General features: G+C 42.9%; 1 protein-coding gene across 3 annotated transcripts in view; it reads left to right on the forward strand.

Moving 5' to 3' along the window:
- CSMD2 (CUB and Sushi multiple domains 2) overlaps positions 1-23976 on the forward strand; it is a 480348-nt gene that overhangs the window by 56122 nt on the left and 400250 nt on the right. For all 3 annotated transcript variants that reach the window (XM_053398926.1, XM_053398927.1, XM_053398928.1), the window contains exon 2: positions 7023-7239. In XM_053398926.1, coding sequence (XP_053254901.1) covers positions 7023-7239 — 217 coding nt within the window. The remainder of the gene's footprint in view (positions 1-7022; positions 7240-23976) is intronic.

A 23976-nucleotide genomic window follows, 5' to 3' on the forward strand; every position in this document is an offset into this window, starting at 1 on the left:
TAGAATTGTAGAATCGAAGCGCACCCGAAGGGTCATCTAGTCCAACCCCCTGCAATGTAGGAATCTCAGCTGAAGCATCCACGACAAATAGCCATCCAACCTCTGCTTAAAAACCTCCAATGAAGGAGAGTCCACAATCTCCCGAGGGAGACCATTCCAATGTCAACAGCTCTTACTGTCAGAAAGTTTTTCCTGATGGTCATTTCAACACTCTTCTACCCTCCTATCCTGCTGTTCTTCTTGCTGGAAGAGGGGCCTCCAAATTTGCCACAGATTACTCTTCAGGTGAAATTAGCCTTTCAGTTTTAAAGAAAAATGTCATCTCTGTCCAAGGGCCCTAGGAGCTCAAAAGGGCCTTGAATTGACTCTGCTGTCAACTCACTGTTCCTCTCCGCTGGCCATTTTAGTGGTGGGCAAGTGCCTGTGTTGGCTCCCATTCACAGTGGCTTCTTGCCAGCTTAATTTATCCAAAATGCAATGCCCCGGTATATATATATATATATATATATATATATATATATCCCAGCCTATAGATCTCTAAAATCTATAGACCTATAAAATCTGGCATCTGGGGTAAATACTGTGCACTTGAGGTTGTGTGCATGGGGTGGTGGGGGTTTAGCCCATCACTGATACTGTGCCAAGGGCTCCTTAATATCCAAATAGACTTTTGGTAACCTGATGCAGCAGTCTCTTGCTGATTTCTGCTACAGAGAATCCGAGCTAAGTGAGCTAATGTCCTTCTTTGTAACTTTGCCTAGATATGTGAAGGCTGACTGTAAAATGCTCTTAGCACATGCTCAGAAGTGCTCCTTTATTTTTACTCCACAAGACTGAGTCCCCGAAATGCATATTAAAGCTTTAGGCTTTAGCTTAATGGACTGTTGGTGGACTTTGGTGGGTGACTATCACAATTCACCCCCCCCCATTTCCAGACCACCCTTCTCTCCACGTGGTTAGAGGACTAAAGCAAGGGCATGGTCCTGATCTGTGTGTTGTACTGATGACCATTTGAGAAAGGCCCATCATTGCTATGGAGGCCATGAATTCCCAAGCCGGACTTGAGGCATCCTCAGCATGGATGTAGAAGTCACCCAAGACCACAGTTCTGGGTTCCTTCAACGCAACACCCAAGACAACCTCAGCCAGCTCAGTCAGTCAAATACTAACCTGTCTCTCTGGGCCCAACACCAGATGCAAGCCCTCCAGTTCCACACCAAGGGAGAGAGATTTCCTGATGGTATGAAGTGAACTCCTGTGGACTACAACAACACAACCTGCACCACCACCACAACTTCATTCCAGGCTGGGCTTTGGTTGCACTGAGTAACTGGGTGGGAAGAGCTGAGTCAGATTTGGCCCACCAGGTTCCCCCACCCAGATCTTGGTGATGCACACCAGGTCAGCTTGCTTATACACAATCAAATCATGAATCAACATGTTTTTATTACAGACTGACCAGTTATTCAGCAGCAGGACCACCAAACTGTTAGGGGCAGTGGTAGAGCATCTATTGTGTGCCTAGGCAGAGACCCCCGACCCCAAGAGCCACCCGGAAGAAATGAATGACTCATGACAACGTGTTGTGGGATTAAATTGGCCACAACTTTTTTAAAACTTTCCTTGGCTTAGGAATTGGGCGTGTATCCCTCTCAGTCCCCAGCCGGGGATCTGAGGCACATCAGGGTAATCAGGTCTGTCTGGGAAGTGGGCTGGGTCTGGAAGATGTTTACTCAGAGTGGCCGCCCCCATTTCTCCACAGCACTGGGGAGTTCACTGACCACCTTTCAGTGTATGGCCAATGACTCCCCACTGACTCAAACCCTTTAATGGAGAATCCTGGGATTGTGGGGGGCGGGGGAGGCATCACTGCTTCACCCCCTCCCCCACACTTAGGGAAGATAGACTAGGATTCCGCCCAAAGCCTAAAACTGCCAAAGTTGTGACATCTGCTACGGGGAAGGCGAAACCTGCCAATGCAGGGAAATTCCTTCCCTGTCCCTTAACAGCAACCATCCTAAGACCATAGCAGCACCTGCATACCTGTGGTGGGGGATATCAGGCACAAACACCAATCGTCATCCCTTCAATGTCTTCCTCTGTAATGCGTGGCAGGGCAAGAAGCCCAGAATAAAATTTAAAATATTAACTGATGTAAAGGAAAGAGGTGGATTTGCCCTGCCAGACCTTAAACTCTATTATGAATCAGCAGCATTCTGCTGGTTGAAAGAATGGCTGCTTCTTGAGAACACAGACATTTTTGGATTTAGAAGGTTTTAATAATGTTTTTGGGTGGCATGCATATTTGTGGTATGACAAGGTTAAAGCACATAAAGCATTTAAAAACCATATTGTTAGAAAAGCATTGTTTAATGTATGGATAAGATATAAAGACTTACTTGAAAATAAAACCCCAAGGTGGTTGTCACCGATGGAAGCGAAGGCTCAGAAAAAGCTCAATATGGAGGCCAAATGGCCGAAATATTGGGAAATTTTGGAACAAGAAGGAGACAAATTGAAATTGCAGAGTTTTGAGAAATTAAAAGATAAAGTGTGAGACTGGCTTCACTATTATCAAATAAGGGAGGCTTATAATTTGGACAAAAAAATTGGCTTCCAGGTGGAAAAATCAAAATTGGAAACAGAACTATTAGATCCCAAAACAAAGATACTTTCAAGAATGTATAACTTGCTGTTAAAATGGAACACACAGGATGAAACGGTTAAGTCTGCTATGATTAAATGGGCACAAGATGTTGGACATAACATTATGTTTGCTGACTGGGAACAGTTGTGGACCACAGGTATGAAATTTACGGCATGTAATGCCCTAAGAGAGAATATTATGAAAATGATATACAGGTGGTACATGACACCAGTCAAGCTTGCAAAAATCTATCATCTGCCCTTTGGTGGACGTGCCCAAAGATTAAGGCTTTCTGGGAGATGATCTATAATGAAATGAAAAAGGTATTTAAATATACCTTCCTGAAGAAACCAGAGGCCTTCCTCCTGGGCATAGTCGGCCAATTGGTGTCAAAGAAGGATAGAACTTTTTTTATGTATGCTACAACAGCAGCAAGAATACTTATTGCAAAGTATTGGAAGACACAAGATTTACCCACCCTGGAAGAGTGGCAGATGAAGGTGATGGATTATATGGAACTGGCGGAAATGACTGGCAGAATCCGAGACCAGGGAGAAGAGTCGGTGGAAGAAGATTGGAAGAAATTCAAAGACTATTTGCAGAAACTTTGTAAAATTAATGAATGTTAAAATGATGCTGGATTGAAATTAAGTGGCCTTAGCAACAAGGATAATAAGAATATGTAAAAATGGATTGATAACGGATGAAAACATACAGTTATAATGTGTTGAAATACAGAGTTAAGATAAATGAAAGAGGGTAAGGATTTGCTGAACTAACCATGTGAACGGGAATACAAAAAAGGGAGGTGTGAGGAGGTCAGGGAAATAAGTAAACAAAATTTAAGATATGAAAAAATTGATTTGTTTTTAAATTTTTCTATTTATTTTTTTAGGTATTTTGTATCTTTTTTTTCTATGTATTTTTGTATTTTTTGTATTTTTCTTCTTTTTCTTCTCCTGTCTTCTTTTTATTCTGTAATTCTCTGTTTTTTGTAAAACTTTAATATCTTTTTTTTTTAAAAAATGTAATGCCTACCCATCCCCTCAATCACTTAGACTCAGTATGACCCATGCAACTGTTTGGCACAGGATGCCATTATGGCCACTCACATAAAATGGCTTTAGAAAAAGATGAGATTGATTAGAGAAGGAAGGGACTTCTTTATGGCTACCAGTCAGGAACTCCAGAAACACCCCTTCCACTTTCAGCCACAGTATGGATCTAACTTGGGAATGCTTGAGGAATGCAATCTTTGTGACATGGACTGACCTAATCTGCACCTCCCAAACTAATGTGCAGATCTGAACATAGCTGTCACCAACTTTCATACTCATCCAAATGCTGCAGCTCAGTTCTTGGCTCACAAAAAGCATCGAAATGTGTTTAGAAATGCATATTCAAATGTGGGTTTTCATGTGAGTTTTATTTAAAATGCAAATTATCATGGAAAAAGAACAGAACAGGTTTATGAGTGAACACATTTACGAGTGACAGACGGATTGGAAAGAAACTGATCCTGTGCCTAATCTGATTTAGGGGAGGGATCGATGATCCCATTGTGTGCTTCTCAGCGGCTTGTGGTTGGCTGTTGTCAGCAGATAGAATGCTGAGAAAAATAAAGATTTCTTTTTATTGGAACAGCATCTAGCAAGCTATTTATATATCGGTCACCTTGGTACATTTCTGTTGTAAAGGCACTGTAATTTCGCTTTGCTGATCTGACTTAACTGTGTGACTCATTAGTGTCTTGCCCCTCTGGAGCAATCCTAATAAATATGATCATTTGCCTAATCCAACTACAGACAGGCTCCCTCCTTGGGATAAATATGGCAACTGAAGATCTATGGAAGGGAGCAATGGAAGTCCAGCAAGCAGACAGTCACGGAACTGGAGTCAAGGCTTTCAAAAGACAAATATGCACCCCTCCCCACCAAAAAGGACATAAAGCTATGGTTTTCTTTTTGTGGTGCCAGAGCAGGTCAAACAAATTACGTCTGGTTCTAATGAATGCTCACATTTAGTTTCGTTCCTTGGTGTGTTTGTGTGTGTTTTGGATGTGGTGTAGTCAATCAGCCTGGTGTTCGTAACTCCACTGGCAGTGTTTATGAAAAGCAGCAGCAGCAAGCAGAAAGAAATATTTTAAAAAATGCCATCACTGCCACAGATCAATGCATTTTAAAATTAAAATGGCTCAGCATTTATCATGTGCAAGGAGTGAACCAAGCCAGACTCTTGGGTGATGGGGAGACAGTAGTTATTGCATCAGGACAAAGTCTCACAGTGGCTTTGGGTTTTTAAATGTGGTTAATTTTTATAATGTGTTTGTTTCACTATTTATATGCTGCCTTTCAGTGCGCATTTTGTTCAATGGCTGAGATCTTGGTTTTGTTCCTGTTGGCAGGAGTATTCCCTGCACAGATTTACACTCATATGCAGGGATGCCAACAGGATTTCCTGGGCCCAGTACACTGTGTGTGGATTGGGCCTCCGGCATCCCACCGCCTCCCCACATCTGTTAAGAATTGCTGCATATGTACACGTAATGACTTAACTTAGCCTACCTCACAGGGCTGTTGCAAATATAAAAGGGGGAGGGGAGGAAAACATCCACAACCTTGAGTTGCTGGGTGGAAAATCAAGATACATATCTATGCCCCCTTTGGCAGCTTATGCTCACTAGACCTGTTGGGTTGCTAGGTGATTACAGGGATGTGACTAATGATAAATTTTAAAATGCTAATAATGAAAAGTCTGTTTCCTGCCTGCCTGTCTCTGATTTTGAATGGGTGTGTGGGGTGGGAGGCAGGTTTGGAATTAGGAAAGAAAACGCCCTAAAAATCAAGGAAAAAGGAATCTGGGACACAACCAGACATTACATGTAGATCCGCAGCAGATCTAATGTGTAGCTGCCTACTGGGACTAGCTTGTATGAGTGAGGCGTTCAGGCAGGTTGCAATTCATGCTCCCCTGCTGCATGTAGTCTTTGCACACTTGAGTTCTCCTTTGAACTATCCTCTTTTTTCTAAGAGCGTTTTAAATTTACCATATTGTTTTATAGTCTCCTATCCTTTCTTTGGCGATCACTCGTAGCCGAGTAAGATTGTCTTCCATAAACACGGTTTATCCTTACAGCAGACCTGTAAAGTGGAATGTAGTGCAGTTTTAGCAAAACAAAAGGAACTGTGACTTAAAGACTAATAAAGGAAAAATATTATGGCATAAGCTTTATTTGGCTATTGGATGCCTCATTCCTCATAATCTTTGTACGTTTATGTAATTATACATTTGCTCACCTTCAAATTACTACTGGGCTATTGCTTTATTTCTGCTATCCCTTTGGCTGATAGGGTGCCAGAGCAATGTAACAATGAGTAACGCATAATGAGCCTGTGGCAGCAGAAATGTTCAATTAGGTCTCTGGATCTGATGGGCTGACTTAAAAAAAGTTTAAAGACAAGACTCTTGCCAATTGGCTTATTGAGAAAATTGATAGGGCTCATGAGCAAGATAGTACTATTACACTCATGCTCTGCTTGTTAGCTTCCTATAGGCACCTGGTTGTCCACAGTGAGAAGAGAATGCTGGACTGTAGAGGTCTTTGTCTGATCCAGCAAGGCTGCTCTTATGTTTCTTTGTTCAGAAAGCAGTGAAACAAACAAAGGCATTTATGGTGGCTGCTGTCATCTTATAGCACTCTCACTCCAGAGTTTCTCAAATTCAATCCAAGTCCACAACTTCCTTATGAAACTTACATCTTTAGGAGTGGTCCACATTCCTTCCTCTGATTGCTTTGCAACAGCAGTGAATGTTAGCAGAAGTTAAGAACTCCCTTCATGCTTTGTGTTCCAACTTTCTTTAGAAACAACCAATTGATTTTTTAAATTGAGACCTAAGAGTCTGGGGCTTCTGTTGGCCTTGGACTCCCCCCAAAGTGTGACCTCTTTTTCACATCTGCCAGTGGTCCTGCTCATGTGGTTCCCCTGCCAGTGAAGTATTGGAAGGGAGAGAGAGATGACTCTTGCTGATTCCCTTTTCAGCCCCTTCCATTTCCACAAATTAGAGAGAGGTGGCACAAGGAGCTGAATGAACAGGGGGAAAATTGCCCCTCAACAAGACTTTTGTCAGCAGGATCTCCTGCTCAATATGTTCATGAACGAAAGAAGCACTTGCCTTCATGATAGTCTAGTTCAGATCAAATCCATTGAAATCAATTAGTTGTTTTGTGGCCTTTGAGTTTATGGGGGAGCTAGTCATTACTATGATTGGGCTATAATCTCCTAATGATTCAGTGATGGCTCTTGTGTTGCCCAGCTAAAATCCTGTAGCAATAATGCAGCTTCTGTCATATTTTCTCCTTTCCTCTTCTCCCCAGCCCAGAACTGCAGTTACGTTTTGCGAGGTCCAAACGGGACAATACAAAGTCCAGGATTCCCGTACGGCTATCCAAATTATGCAAACTGTACATGGACAATCACCGCCAAGGAGCAGAACAGAGTGCAGCTTGTATTCCAGTCCTTTGCGCTAGAGGAAGATTTTGATGTGCTGTCTGTCTACGATGGGTTGCCTCAGCAGGGAAATCTAAGAACGAGGTATGAAAAAGGAGGGTTTTTTTTTTTAAAAAAAACTGTCATTCAGAGAAGGGAAATGTTCACAAGCACATTAAGATGTCTGTTGGTTGGATTAGAACACTTTGAATGAAGGTTTTATGTTTCAATAAAAGCAGGTCCTAGCTCTATTTCTGTAAAGTTATCTCAGCTGTCTGGATTTCACACACTTGATAAGGCCTCAAAAATATTGCTAAGCATGTTCGATGGCATAGTGTTATCAGTGCAGTTGCTGCCTGAGACATCTGGAAAAGTTAATTAGAAGTTGTTGCTAGAGGAACTGAGCTTGGAGAGGAAGCTTTCTAAAAGTCAAGTCCCTCCCCTCCCTGCAACCCCATCTTTAGGGATAGCAGATAAATAATTGGCAATTTGTGAAACTCTTAAAACTGAGAGGTTTTTCACTCCCTCTCCAGTCTTTGAAGTCTCCTTCTTCAAAACCTTATACTGTTCATTTTATATATTAAAGTATTTCTATACCAATATATCATAAAATATCAGGGTGCTTTGCAGTTAAAATATAAAACACAGAAACACAGTGTTTTTTTTTTAAAAAAAATAAAAATAAAATACAGATAATAATTAAGATGACTGGGAAATCATTTTTTTTAAATAATAATAATAAAAGCCACAAAGGTGTGTCACCATAAAATGGTTTTCAAGAGATGCCTGAAAGTCAAAAGCAAGGATGCCTGTGAAATCTCTGCTGGAAGAATGTTACACAACATGGGACTAACAGCACAAAATCCCTGATTTCTACTTGAAGTCTGCCCCCCTGTAACAACTAGCAATGCTCCAGATGGTCTAAGTGATAAACTGGAATATAAGAGGTCATGCTGGGATATAGCAAGCTGAGATGTATGTAGTCAGGAAAGGTTTGGCTTCTTGGACTTTGGTCCCCACTTCCTGGAGGAAGGACTTCCTGGAGGAAGGCTAGAGATGGGCTGCATGTTGCATCTCACAGCAGTTGGCAACAATGTGTTTGCTAAGAGCCTCATGAACCTGATTAGGAGAGCCATAAACTAAATCCTGAGGGGGAGGGAGACAATATTACAGATAACAGGTGAACACATGGTACTGGAGATAATAGCTTCATTGTTGCACAGGAAACTGAGGTGGTGGTACAGAAACTTGCCAAAAGGCAGGAAACTACAAGAAGGAAGCAGCTTGTGGTGTCAGTTTTCTCTATACTAATGCACAGAGTATGGGAAACAAGCAAGAAGAATTGGAGCTTTTAATACAGGATGGCAAATATGACCTGGTAGGCACTACTGAAACCTGGTGGGATGAGACTCATGACTGGAATATATGAATTGAGGGGTATAACCTGTTTAAAAGGAATAGACCAAACAAGAAGGAAGGAGGAGTAGCGTTATATGTAAAGGATGTGTACACTTGTGAAAAGATCCATGACCTGGAGCACAGAAGGCAGATTGACAGCATATGGAGGAAAATTGTAGGAGAGGGAAACAACAGTGACGTTACTGTGTCACCTCCAAGCCAGACTGAAGAATTAGATAATGCCTTCCTAGAGCAGATTATCAGACTTTCAAAACGGAGAAATATAGTAGTCATAGGAGACTTCAATAAACCTGATATCTGTTGGAACTCAAACTCTGCCAAGAATGTTAGATCCAACAAATTCCTAAATTTCCCCACTGACAGTTTCATTTACCAGAAGGTGGAAGAAGCAACAAAGGAAACATCTATCTTGGACTTAGTCCTCACTAAAAGGGAGGGTCCTCAACAAAAGAGAGAAACTGATCGATGAAGTGGAAGTACTGCAAACCATGGGAAGAATTGATCATGTCCTCTTGGGTGTCATGATACAGAGGAAAGAGAAAGCTGAGTGTAATTGGAGGTGCACTCTTGTGTTTAAAAAGCTTCAAAAAGCAGAAAGAACTACTGGGTGAGATCCCATGATCAGAAATACTACCAGCCCCATGATCCTCAGCGGGCAATGATTCCACACAGGTCATTTGCTACTGAGTGTGCAACCACTTGGGGAAGAAGGGGCCAGGGGAAAAAGAGTGTTGGCTAAATTAAATTATGCTTTCTAAGTGATTGTACTGAACACATGAAAATCCCTCAAAGTGGTTTTGAGCATGGAGTATGGATCACTTGAAGAGCACAGTTTGTTGTTTGGGACAAGCAGCAGGATGCTCACACATTCCTTGTCAGTACACCAGCCCCCTACTTTGTTTCTTGGTCATTTCCTCAGAGTTTAACAAAAGCACGTTCATTATGCCAAGTTTATTACACAACAGCATTTGATTTGCATTTCACTCAGATTGCAGAGTTTCCTAGTGCGAGACTCCAGGTATAGTCCAGCAGATTATTTCCAAATATGTGTGGCTGTAGCTCAGTAGTGAATCCCATGCTTTATGTGCAGAAGTTCCAGCCCCAGTCTTTGACACCCCTGTCTATATGGACCTCAGGTAGCAGAGCTGGAAGACTGCCTGACACCTTAGATAATTGCTGTCTGTCAATAGTTTGACAGTGTTGGTGTGCGATGGGCCACATGTCCACTTTGTACAGTAATCTGAGGAGCAGCATCCTGAAAAGGTCCAGGTGGAAGCTGCAGACTGCCTTTAGCAGGAAAACTTCATTGAAGAACTGAGTACGGTATTTTCAGTCCTCTTGGCGCATCCTCATGCCTTGGCTCCCTAGCCGATGGAGATCTCACTATGACAAAAACTTCAGAACCAAGCAAAAGCTATGATAATGGAGGGCCATGATCTCCCATCATTGATTTGAGGCAGGAATTAACTGGGTGGATTTCTGTGTGACCCAATTATGTGCACAAGGTCAGATGTTGACAACTTTTAATGGTCCCCTCTGGCCTTGAAGTACTCTGAAAGTTATCATGTGTTACATTATACAGTAAGCCATTTGCTCTCTGGTGTAACTTCAGAACAAGTCCCACAACCTTTGAGTGTCTCTGTTAGCTCAACTGGAAGAATCTGGGTTAAAGAAGCAGAAGTTACAGTGGAAACCAGCTGCTCTGCTGGTGTGAGAGATGAGCAGAGCAGTGCCAGTAAATAAATTATACCTTTTGCTTATGACAATGGAGCTTTCACTTCCATTCTTTTTATTATCTTTAAGATCAAGTTTGTGCAAATTTCTTACTTTATTATTTAATTCCTAAAAGAGAAGGGCTGTAGCTCAGTTGTACAGCATCTGCTTTGCATGCAGGAAGTCTCAGGTTTAATTCCCAACATCTCCAGTTAGGGCTGGGAAAGCCCGCGTCTGAAATCCTCAAGAGCCACAGCCAGTAAATGTACTAGACCAGGCATCCCCAAACTCAGCCCTCCAGATGTTTAGGGACTACAATTCCCATCATCCCTGACCACTGGTCCTGTTAGCTAGGGGTAATGGGAGTCGAAATCCCAAAACATCTGGAGGGCCGAGTTTGGGGATGCCTGTACTAGACAATACTAAGCTAGATGGACCAATGCTCTGACTTGGTTTAAAGCATCTTCTTTGTCCATGTAGGTGGTGGCACCTTATTCTAATAAGTCCTTTGGTGGTATTCAACACTGACAATAATAATAATGGAATTTATATACTACCCTAGACTCTCAGGGCGGTTCATGGAACAAAATCAAAATAGTAAACCACAAAATATATAATCAAAATAAAAACAACAACCCACATCCCCCAACAGTGAAGTCTAGTTTCCTTTTGAGTGAGGTACAGTAATGAAGAGGGATGCAGGTGGCACTGTGGGTTAAACCACAGAGCCTAGGACTTGCTGATCAGAAGGTCAGCGGTTCGAATCCCCACAACGGGGTGAGCTCCCATTGCTCAGTCCCTGCTCCTGCCAACCTAGCAGTTCGAAAGCACATCAAAGTGCAAGTAGGTAAATAGGGCGGGAAGGTAAACTGTGTTTCTGTGCGCTGCTCTGGTTCGCCAGAAGCAGCTTAGTCATGCTGGCCACATGACCCGGAAGCTGTACGCCGGCTCCCTCAGCCAATAAAGCAAGATGAGCTCCGCAACCCCAGAGTCGGCCACCACTGGACCTAATGGTCAGGGGTCCCTTTAGCTTTACCTTACAGTAATGAAGACGCCTGGTGTCTTATTGCTACATTTCTTACTCTCAGATATACAAGCAGATTGGAAGTAAGGGGACTTATAAAAACAAGGTGGAAATCCACCAAATCTTACATTGGATTCTCATCAACAAATAATAATCAGCTCCCAGTCAGTGAACATAAACTCATCAGCACTGGGCATTAGCAACAAATCAGCAGGAACACCTGGTCATCCTTGTTCTTCAGCAAACATTTTGACTGATTCACTTGAAGAACATTGGCAATGAGAGTCTCCCGAGCATTGAAGAGGACAGGTGGGAAGTGAAGATGCTTATTCAAAAGAGACATTCTTGAATGTGTGCTTTCAGTGACCCTCGTTCGTATGGAACTGATTGGACTTTGAAACTCACTTGGGGTTATGTAGTTGGGTTTAGTTATTCCCTTGTTTTATTGAACCAACCATAACCAAGCTGTGAAGTTGTTTATGGTGTGTGAGTTTCCATATTAACAAAATGAGCATGGCCTCCTAATTTTTCACCTGTTTTGGGGACAGGGAGCCCCGTGCACTAGCTGGCTGCTTGTAGGTGACTTAAATCACTTTTTAAAGAACAACAAGAGTAACATGCACTGCCCCGGCCCCATCCTGCAAAACCATTGAGGTGAATGTCAGCGATGGTGCTACCAGAAGACCAGTCCCTTAGTGCCATGCCAGTCACTCCTGAAGAGAAGGCAGGCAGGCAGAGTTTAGCTAAGCGCACAAACTTCAAATTAACTTGCAATCGATCGTGGTTTGAATTACAATAATATTAGCTAGGGGCCATGTAAGGCTTGGTGCACATCCAGTCTTTTCAAACCTATCAGATTCACTTTCTAAACTGCCATATATTTGTGGCAGCACAACTTAAAGCAAAATGTATTTTAAAATATCTCTTTGGGGTTTTTTTCCCCTGAAGGGGGAAACCTTTGTGTATCCCCATGTTAACCCTAATCCTCTATGTGGTTACCTGGAAGTTCCATTAGCTTAAATGAAACAGACAGAGCAATCGAAACTATAGGCATGATTTATGTCTGCTGGCAACATCCCAACTTAAAAACTTCATTCAAACCCTGTTCAAAATCACCTGGGAGGGTCTGATGCCAGCAGAAATCGCCTGAGCCCAGTGGAAGAAACACAAAGATCCATACAGCACCCACAGCAACACCACTGATGTCACAGAATCAGCACACACTGCTCACTTGCATGCACAGCACCCCCACCACACACAATCATGAATGAACATGGACAAACACCCTCCAGGTACAAACAGGCATATATGGCACAGCCATTACACATATACAAACAGCAAGACCAAGCAGAATATTAAACAGACAAAGACCTGCCCAAAGTCCCTAGTGCCCAGTGATGGCAGTCTCTCGCACACAGTCCAAGGAACAAACACCACAGATGGGGAGATGTTAAAGTAAGGTTTGCTGCAAGCATGGAAGGCGATGCAGCCCCCAAATGGCACAGCAGCTCAGAGCAGAGACAGGCAAATCAAACACCCTCTCTCACAGCAGGTCTTGATAAACGTTCATCACACTCTGCTGAAGGGGACCAGAATGGCTGCAAGAGGCGGTGACTGTGCTGCAAACCCTCTGTAAGAACGTTGCTATTGTCTGCAGCTGTATCTTCCCAACGCCCCCCACAGTGTGTTGCCAGTGCCAAGTTTAAGTGGTCAATCTCCCCACTTCCCCCTCTTCCTTTTTGAGGGTATGGTGATGCTGAGCAGATCCTGTGGGCACTGACAGCATGCATCTATGCCAGCATAGGTTTTCCTCTGCTGGATGGGTGATCTCTCTCTCTCTCATATATACCAGTATGTATATACACATACCAGCATACCTGGGGCTTTAGTTTCCTAGTAAATATACTTAAGATTGCAGCTTTAGTTGATGTCCCATCCTGAAAAATGAATTTTAAAAAGAGTTTAACCCATGTCTCATTGTTCTGTGCTTTATCAGCATTTTGATATTGGTTCTACTAATATTTTTTTTCTGCATCCTTTCTTTATAAAACTTTTTTAAAAACGAAAAAACCTCACCGCTGTTGCCAATACAGAATTTTTGTTTCTTTTCTAAGCTATCAATTTTACGTGCCCCCCCAACTTCCTCTCTCTGCTTTCCAAATGTACTCCATTCATCATCTGCCTGCTAGCCTTGAAGATGGATGACTGTACATCATTTATCAAAGCTCATGCCACCAACTTGCTGGCCAGAAAAGGGGAGCAGGGGAGGACTATAGAGGAAAGTTTCTGGAAGGAAAGATGAACAGGTCCATCGATGAAACATGCTCCAGTCAAGTGTATAGGATGAAGCCCCATCTGCATTTCATTTCTTCTTTTTAATGGAGAAGGTTGCTCTTTGGAGCAGAAATGTGGCAGAAGGGAGAAAGTGCATATCCCTTTTCAAAGATTGTTTTTCTGGTTATAATTTCCCTGCCCCAAATGCTTTCCCTCTGTGCATCTCCTTTTCTTGCATAGGGATGGGGGAGAAATTTGATGTAGTTTGCATTTAAAGGTGAACTTACCTAATTTAAACTTTCAATTGAAACATAGGCAACTTTTGAAATTCACACTTCTCTGAATTTTGCAATGCAGTTCTTAAGCTAAGTAATGTGTACAAAAGTGAATATACATTGCTGGTAATGTGCACATAAAAATGCATGTTTTTGCAAAAAGGTAGAAAATGTATTATGTTATGCGAAATTGGCAAAAAAATGTGTATATTAAGCAAAATTACCTATGTAAAATTAGGAGAAATTAGCACTAAAATGCAGATTGATCTTGATGAGAACTGAATTCAGGATTGGAAAAATGAGAAACTGAGAATCTGAAATTGGCTCAGGGGAAGATGTCATGAAGTAACTCTCCTCCAAGAGAACCTTTTTTAGGTTAGGTAGAAAACAAGGGAGACAGTCTGGGTAGGTTGCAAAGCACTGGATACATTTTAATGAGGAAACAAACACACAAAGACACACACACACAGCATTGTCAACCACCGTGCAGCCATATGGTAAACTCAATCCTGCACACACCAAGATTCTAAAGAATTTCTAAAGTCCCCTTTACACAAGGCAGAAAAACATAAGCCTCTACATATGAGGTCCACTCAGCTCTTTGAATGACAAATATTAGTAAATGTTTCACTTTAGATTTAGTTTCTAACAGGAGCGCACCCGCTCAGAGTGCCAGCCAGCCAGTCAGTCAGCCATTCCCTCTTTCAGGTTACTCCACTCTGTTCTTCCCACCCATTCCCCATTTTTCTTTTCCAATTGACTTTCCACATTCCATGGCTACTTAGCACGCTCCATCTTCCTTGGACTGTTTGAGGGCATAGTTCCTCCTCACACACTTAAGATTAGTTGTTCTTTTTTCCTTTTTGATATGTTTGCAGTCTCAGGTTCCCCACCCATGCATTTACCTGCTCTCGTTCCCTTGTTCCCCTGCTTTGGTTTCTTTCCGTTTCCAATAACCACCTGACACCTGAAGAAGGAAATGATGGAGCCATATAAACTGAGGTTGGAACAAGAGCCTATGTTTTGATATCCCTTCTCCCTTGTTGTCCATGTTCCGATTATGGACCCTGACATCAAAGAGGAAACATTTGCTAGCACTGCTACTGTAAGATTAGAGGAAACAGTAGAATCTCTTATCCATTATTCAGTGAGCATCTGTTGGCATTCGTGTGCTGTTCAATGGCAGCCGCTGAGCCTGGTGCCAGAAACATACATCATTTGTTAATGGAGAAATGCCCTCGTCAGATCTGCGAATGAGTGCTATTGGCTTTAAAAGCGTCTTAAATGCTTTTGCAGCTGTAAAACTTGGCCTCATCAGCAGTGTGATCAACCGATGAGAGACATAATTTTATTATTGTTGTCATTATTGTTAAACAAAACTTTTATTGTGTGATTGTGTGAAGGGAGGATCAATTATTAACCAGGTTGGTCAGTGTAAAGATCATTGGCAAATTACCTGTTTACTTGTTTGATTAATCTTGTAGTTATTCTTGCAAGAGAATTGGGCTTCAATGATTTTCAGTTGTATGTGCTGAAACCTTGAAAGTTTTCAAGGATAGCCCCAGATAGAGTCCACCGGAATCATATAATCAAGAGGTTAGTAGAGGATGCACGACTGTAACTAAGCCATTTCAGGAACGGCAGTAGCTACTAAACCAGCCATAGCTGGGTAAAGGTGCTTCATGACATTGGAGACAGCTGGGCTCCAAAAAACACCAGTGACTCCAAGAGCACCTGCAAGCTATAAACCTGCTTGCTCAGCAGGAGGGCAACACTATCCATAGCAGGCTGTCTACCCAATGCACGTACTTTTTAGTTTGGAGAAAAAGGTGAGTAAGAGGCAACATGATAGATGTTGTAAAATTAAGCATGAGGTGGAGAAAGCAGAGAAAAGCTTTTCTCCCTCTCAGTGATGGAATTTGTGTTCCTATAGTGAAACTGAATGTTGGAAGATTTGGGACAGATAAAAGAAAGTACTCCTTCATGCAGGTCATAGTTAATCAACTTGGATGGCTTTAAAAGAGGATTAGACCAATTGATGGCAAGTAACCATGATGACTAAAGGGACACAGGTGGTGCTGTGGTCTAAACCACAGAGCCTAGGGCTTGCCGATCAGAAGGTCAGCGGTTCGAATCCCTGTGACGGGGTGAGCTCCCATTGTTCGGTCCCTGCTCCTGCCCACCTAGCAGTTTGAAAGCATGTCAAAGTGCAAGTAGATAAATAGGTACTGCTCCGGCGGGATGGTAAACGGCGTTTCCATGCACTGCTCTGGTTCGCCAGAAGTGGCTTAGTCATGCTGGCCACATGACCCAGAAAAAACTGTCTGCGGACAAACGCCTGCTCCCTTGGCCTATAGAGTGAGATGAGCGCTGCAACCCCAGTGTCGTCTGCAACTTGACCTAACAGTCAGGGGTATCTTTACCTTTACCTTTAACCGTGATGTCTATGCTCTGCCTCCATGGTTAGAGGCGAAAATGCTTTTGAATGCCAGTTGTTGGTATCATTTGCACTTCCATTTTTGAAAAGGTTTTAAAGGCTGCAAGATCCATGATGGATCTTGCACACTATGTCTGTTTTGGCTTTTAGGTACTGCAGGATCTGGGAAAGCTCCCAGGAACAGTAGGAGTTGACTCAACAAAGCCCAGCTGAGTCCTTTTATCCACAAGCAGGGCTGCACTCTTAGAATTCTGGGTCCATGCTGCGTGCTTTGTCACCAGGGAATCCCTTGGATTGTGTGCTCTCTGCCTTCATCTTTGGGAACTTTGAAGGAACAGTCGTGCTTCTTGAATGGTCAGTTGCTGCTGCCAAGTTTGCCCTCCACAGAATGCTGCTCCTCTAATAGTGTGTTTGGGTTCTTCAGGGGCTATGAGACCTCTTCAGCAGATGATGTGAATCTGGGTCTGAATCAGAGAGGTCTGGGTTGTAATCCTGTGAAATTTCCCCACTATAGATTTGGAATGACATCATGGTCAGCCTTCAGTAGCCCATGTGGATGTAGATTCATGATGAGCAAGGGGGCCTGGTACTCCCATCTGGCAATCCTTTGAGTTCCTTGCTAAGCTGGAGACTGAATCTTTACCTCTCCAGTTAAAATGAAATCTTTCTGTGCTATGGATCACTTCATTACTTAACTTGGCTTGCAACCTCTGCAGAATATACAAAATAGCTGTATTCAGGGAAATTATATGTGTCTGCATTAGCTTTTCTGAAATACCAATCTTGCTGTGCTGGAGGGATGAGGGGAGTTTATTGTTTGTCATGTTGCATTGGCTTGCCGGGAGTTAAATGCACTTAACATCTGTGTGCTGCTGTTGGAAAATAATAAACTATGCACTGTTTGTCTCGCGCACATATTCACCTGAGAAAGGTTAGGTAATCAGAGGTCCTGTCATATCACCTTAGGGAGGTTCTGAATATTTATATATGACTTTGACTCCTGCTACTGCACAAGGCAAGAGACAGGAAGGACAGTCAATGTTGGTCTGGGGAAAATGATTCGGCACTTTTCTGCAACGGTGAAAAATTTGAGAGTGCATGAAATCAGGCTTTATTTTTCTTATTTGTAAAAAAGGTGTTTAGCAAACCCCCCCCCCACTTTAGCCAAAGCTTCCAAGGTAGCTGACACTTTTCAAGAACAATTTAGCACAACAGAACTGCAATTAAAGCCATAGTGGGAGAACCACGAAATGAACATAAACCCAGCATAAAAATATGAAAATTAAAACCAGATGCTCTCAAAAGTTATATATTAAATGTATGGGGGAAAGGTTGTCACCTAGCTCTGAAAAGATAGCAAAGGTAGCTAGATACCAGCTGAGTGTTCCTAGAGTGAGCATTCTACAGCTGGGGCACTACCACAGAGAAGGCTCTGTCTCTGTAGCCATGCACCACACAATAGCAGGTAACAGTAAGGCTGCATAGGACTTGAATTGTACCTGGAAACAACTTGAAAGCTAATGAAAGATCTCTCTCAATTAGTTCCAGCCACCTGGAATATATCTAAAAGTAACTCTAAATTTGTCTGATGTATTCTGATCCAACTATAGCCACTTGGTAGGCTCAACACTGAGCTCTAACCTGTGCCTAGTCGGATTCAGAATGAGTTTTCCACCACCAATGCTCTAGCCGTCTCAGCAATTGTTTCATCGCCCTCAGCCCTGGAGAAAACCATGGGGCTGTCCGGGCTCAATGCAATCGGAGAGGGCGCTTCAGTAGCCCTGGTTAACTCCGCATTCCAGTGGGCCACCAGGGAAACTGCAGTTACAAGTAGCAGAATCAGCACTGGTGTTGCCCTTTTGGCCACCAGGTCAGATCCTTTGCAATGCCTGGGACCTAGCATCCATCTGGGCCAGTGTGTATGTGTGGGGCAGTGGCTGCCACCAAAAAACCGTGGAGAATATTTATAGAAAATTCTGCTAAGTGGTCTTTTTTTTCTGGGAGGAAAGGGGCTGAGGAACTTCTCAGAATTCCAGCCCCACCCAAAAACATGTCTTTCATGACATTTTTGGCTCAGCTCCAATCTCAACTATGCCCAAGGTGTAACATGACAGCTTAAGGATGGTGAAAGGTAGCAGAATCACAAGTTTTTGTTTATTAGATTTCTGTACCTCAGCACTGATTACCTGGCAGAACACAATTTTACTGGTTGTGCCAGTCAAATGCTGGCTGGCAACCCTAATTATTTTTGTCACTTGTCTGGGAGCAAAATCTCCCCTCCTCCAAACATTCAGATTTGTAATTTATCTTCATCTGCCCCTGCCTCTAGCCTTTGTTAGCCATTTAACCTTCCAGTACCATATTTTTCCTCATCAGTCAATGGAAGCACCCGACTCCCGAACTCTGAGGTGTCACTGTGCTTGAAGGTTTGCAAAAAAACCAAAGACCCTCAAAGTGGTATGAATAGGATGTATTTTTAGCTTCTCCCTTCTCCTTTTGAAAGGAAGGGTCTCCCTAATGCTGACCCCAAATGCTTGCCGCTAGCAGATTTTGCAAATTGCTGCTTCCACACTTAAAAAAGAGAGAGAGAAAGCAGAACAGCTACTCTGTTGCGGTGAATGAATGGGGATTTAGATCATTTTATAAATGTCTCTGTTCCTCTTACAGCCATAAAAATGAATTGTGTTATATAAACACACATACCTGATGATCATTTTGACCTTCAATTAGTGTGGTTAATGAGAGAGACGGCTTGTTGCAGGAGAAAAATAGAACAGGAGATGCAAAATTACTGTTAAAAAGGTCTTGAGAGGAATTATGTAGATGGGTAATGGAAATGGAAGCATAGACTGTAACACAGGCTGTGTATGCTAGAAAAACTGGAATTCTGCACTAAGCAGGGCACAATTCTGCAACTTGACATGGCCATGGTGCCCAAAATGCTGGTAAATTCCAGATTGGGTTATTGCAATGTAATCTACTTGGGGCTGCCCTTGAAGACGACCCAGAAACTTCAACAGGTCCAAAATGCGGCAGCAAAATTATTGGCAGAGGTTGCTTTTAGAACTCATATAGCCCCTTGTTCTAAAACAGCCACATTGACTGCCAGCTCATTTTTGGGCCCAGTTCAAGGCGCTGACATTAGTGTTCAAAGCCCTAAATGACTTAGGCCCCAGATATCTGAAAGACCACCTCCTTCCATACAAACTCAAATGGGATAATTTTTTATTCTGAAAAGATGGAGATACCAGGGAGTGGGAGTAGATGTAGACCCCTCCCCAATAGTATTCAGAACTGCACCATTTGTAAGGCTGTTGCAGAGCTAGTCCTGAAACTGGCGAAGGGGGTGGGGTCAGGAGCAAGTAGGTAGTCCAGGTCAGGTGAAAGTTAAGATCCAGAGCACCAACCAAATTTTTGAGGGGCCAATGGCTGGTTCATAGTCAAGCTCAGACAGTTGGTCAGATGGTATGACAAGGCACAGGAGTCTAGAACAGCTACAACTTCTAACGAGTTGTGTAAACTGAGGAATCAAACCCAAGGCAATGTTTATATAAGGCCAGCTGGACTCCTATTTGCTCCCCAGATCACCTGGTCTGGCTGGGCCAATGAGTAGCAGTACCCCCTCCGACCAATATCTAGGTGGCACAACAGTGTCCCAAAGATCATGTCAATAGCTTCTTTCACCTGACAATTGGCCTGGTTGTACAGGGGATAAGGAACCTGGCTCTTGCTGCCAGAGTCTCTGATGTGAGCTCCCTGGAAATGTACATCACCTTAGCTTCTCCTTTATAAGTGAATGGCAGAATGGAGACATTAGGGCACAGCATGCCTACCGCCCCTGACAGTGGATGGTCTGACCAACACGTACCCATTTGGGAGGTGCAGGCTAAGGCCCTGTATATCATACTGCAGGCATCTAGCATTTATTGACAGTCTTAAATGTTGTGGGAGGCATGTGTAGGCCTGCTGTTGGGGGAAGAATTGTAGCTCACTGGTAGATCACGTGCTTTCTGTGCAGAAAGCCCCAGGTCCCAGTCCCTGCCATCTGCTGGTAGGGCTTGGGATGGGAGAGACTCCTGTCTTGAAACCTTGGACAGCTGTTGCCAGTCAGTGTGGATCAGACTAAGCAAGATGAACCCATTGGATTGAGTTGGAATAAAGCAGCTCCCTATGTTCTGTTGCAGGATGATGGTGACTGGCTCTGAATTTCTCCCTCTCTCTTTCTTGGCCTGCCAAACATAAAGGGTCTCTAGCTGGTAAATAATATGTGCTATTCTCCAATGATGTAATTGCTTCTTAAATGGAGAAACATGAGCACAGATGCAATGGGGTTTCTGAATGGGCATCACTAAAGTAAAAGGGGTGAGGTTACAAGGGCAAAACCAACTGTACATGTAAGAGATGATTTGATTTCCCTCCCACTACTGACACCACTCCTTTGGCTTTTAAGCAATACAGATGGTTAATATTGTACTATCATTGCATATAACTGGAGTTCTATAATATATCAGAGACAGAGACTGTGTAATAGAGAAGTTCAGTTATTTCTCAGTAAATGATTATACCAGCCTAGATGTATGCATATTTTTGTTTCATATATTATGTGGGGAGAATGGGAGTGTATGCAGGGACGTACACACACAGTAGTCGTGACCTTCAGAGTTTCCCAAGGGAGGCACCTCTTTAGCTGCTATATTTCCCTTTTATCAAAATTAATGGCCGCCTACGAGAAGCAATGCAATCTTAGTAGATCATTGAAGATACAATGAAATTGTGGAGTGCTATTGCTAGAGATATCAAATTGCTAGAGATATCAAATGGAGAACTGACAAATCTTTTGCACCCATTGACTTTAATTCATTGCTGCTGCTGGGCTCTCTAAGGGGAGGGAAGAACAATGCAGCTTTGAGAAGCAGCTTAAGAATTGGAAAATAGTGCTCAGAGAGGCAAGCTTCAAACAACCGTTTCTTCATTCAGTATAGAAAACAATCGTTGGGTTTTCAGAGCTTTGAAGAAATGTGTTAGCAGCCTCAACTGATGAATGCTTTCTTCCCCAATCCCCAGAAGGTAGGAGGAAGGTGTCTGTACCTTGAGACCTCAGGTGGAGCTGGCAATGGGTTTGGAGTTTTCACAGAAAACCTATGGGAACCATTTGGTTTCATTTTTATTTAAACATTTATACCATGCTTTTTGGGGAACTGCCTCCACATAGGAGCTTGCAATCTCAAATAAAAGCCAACTCCACCTGAAAATAAAATATAAACAATACAAGATACAACTAAACAATAAACCAGCATAAAATGTGAAGGACAGGGAAAAATGTAAAGCAAAATACAGATTATAGAAACAACATGAGAACTAACATTTTTTTTTAACACTGTACAAATAAATAGGCTTATCTGGGAAGGCTTGGCAGAAAAATGATTTTCTATAAACACCAAAACCACAAGAAAGTTGGGTCTTGCTGCTCTTCTTAGGGAAGAGAAATCCAGAACTGGTGCCACAATGCTAAAAGTTTGTCTTTGAGTCACAACATGCCTTTCCTATGGCACCTGCACCATTAAGCCTAAGTATTGGTCACTCCATCCCTTCATGATTTACAGCTAGGTTCTGGTCCAGCTGTGCACTGGTACTGGCTTCCCCCTCCTGCCAATTAATACAATGCAAGGGGCAGCCACATGCAGTCAAGTGGGCTATTTGGTGTTTCCTCTGAGTCTTTCCCTTGTTTGGTGTCATCTCTGCTCCTGATATCCCAGGAGAGAGAAGGGAGAGTCAGAGTTGGACTCAGGAAGGCAGCTCTGAGGTCAGCTGATTCCTGACAGTGACCCACTATGCTGAGGATGGAATGGCACATGGCAAAGAGTCCAAGCTGTCATTGAAAATGGCAGCTCCATGTCCAGTCACCTCCCATGCCCTGCTTCACAGTGTCTACTTCAGTTTGCCTTAGACTAAGTATGAGTGAAGCGCTGAGTTAGGCACATTCAGTGGCAATTGTATTCTTTTCTCAACTTCCTTTCCTGTCTCCTCCTCCTGGTCCAGCCTTGAGAAGGAGATCGTTGCATCTGCTTTTAAGAATAACAATAGTTTGTTGTTTCACCTGACATGGAGGAACTCTAGTTAGCTGAAACTATGATTCATTAACAAATTAGAATGAAAAATCATGGAAACAAAAGCTTGTATCTCCTAATGACCATGTCAGAGGAGGAAAGGGGACAAGTGAGCAGCTGAACCTGAGGGTCACTGCTTTTTGTTCTTGTAATCCTAAACCATCATTAAGTGTAGGGATGGTGAATCTGTTGCCCTCAAGATGTTGCTGGACTACAGCTCCAATCATCCCTAGTATTAGCTGGGGCTGATGAAGGTTGGAGCCAAACAACAGCTGGAAGGTCACAGGTTTCCAACCTTTGCTTTAGCTCTGGGTGAAAAACAGGCCATCCTTTCTGGCTTCTTTTCTTAAAGTTTCCTAATACATATCCTATTCCTTGGAACATCTGCATGGTATCAGTGATCTCTCTTGAAATGCCTCTTCAAAGCCCACCTTTTCTATGAAGTCTTTGGCTAAACCTCTGTTTCTATTCATAACCAAAACAAATCCCAAGGAAACACAACTGTGTGTCCATCCTTTCCTCCTTTTATTCTGTCTTCCAATCCCAAAGGAGCCGCTAGACAACCATTCCAAGAATGATATAACAATTAAAATAATTATTTAAAACACACAAGCAGAAACAGCAGTATGAAGCATAAGAAAGATGCCGAACGGATTTTTAAATACCTAACAGAATAATAATAATAATAATAATAATAATAATAATAATAATAATGTATTACTTATACCCTGCCCATCTGGCTGGGTTTCCCCAGTCACTCTGGGAAGCTTCTAACAGGAGATTAAAATACATTAAAATATCAATCATTAAAAAACTTCCCTAAACAGGGCTGCCTTCAGATGTCATCTAAACGTCAGATAGTTGTTTATTCCTTTGACATCTGATGGGAGGGCGTTCCACAGGGTGGTAACTACTACCGAGAAGGCCCTCTGCCTGGTTCCCTGTAACTTTGCTTCTCACAGTGCAGCCAGAAGGCCCTCAGTGTCTGGGCCGAACGATGGGAATGGAGATGCTCCTTCAGGTATACTGGGCCGATGGTGTTTAGGGCTTTAAAGATCAGCACCAACACTTTGAATTGTGCTTGGAAATGTACTGGGAGCCAATGTACGTCTTTCAAAACCAGTGTTAAGTGGTCTTGGCCGTTCCCAGTCATCAGTCCAGCTGCTGCATTCTGGATTAATTGTATTTTCCGGGTCACCTTCAAAGGTAGCCCCACATAGACCGCATTGCAGTAGTCCAAGCGGGAGATAACTAGAGCATGCACCACTATGGCGAGACAGTCCACGGGCAGGTAGGGATGGAGCTGGTAGACAGCTGCCCTGGACACATAATTGACCTGTGCCTCAATGGACAGCTGTGAGTCCAAAACAACTCCCAGGCTGCGCACCTTACACAGGACCTTCACAGCCTTCACTGGTTCTGAACTGAAAGAGAGGTAGAGCTGGGGACCAAGGGAAAGAGACGGTGGAGGAAGACTGGAAGAAATTTAAACTTTATCTTAAAAACTCTTGTAAAATTATAGAGTGTTAAAATGTCATGGGTAAAGCATAGCAGATTTGCAGCGATAAATGATTGGACAAGAGGAAAGAAAAG

The sequence above is a fragment of the Podarcis raffonei genome, chromosome 8 (assembly GCF_027172205.1).
Source record: "Podarcis raffonei isolate rPodRaf1 chromosome 8, rPodRaf1.pri, whole genome shotgun sequence".
NCBI lineage: Eukaryota > Metazoa > Chordata > Lepidosauria > Squamata > Lacertidae > Podarcis > Podarcis raffonei.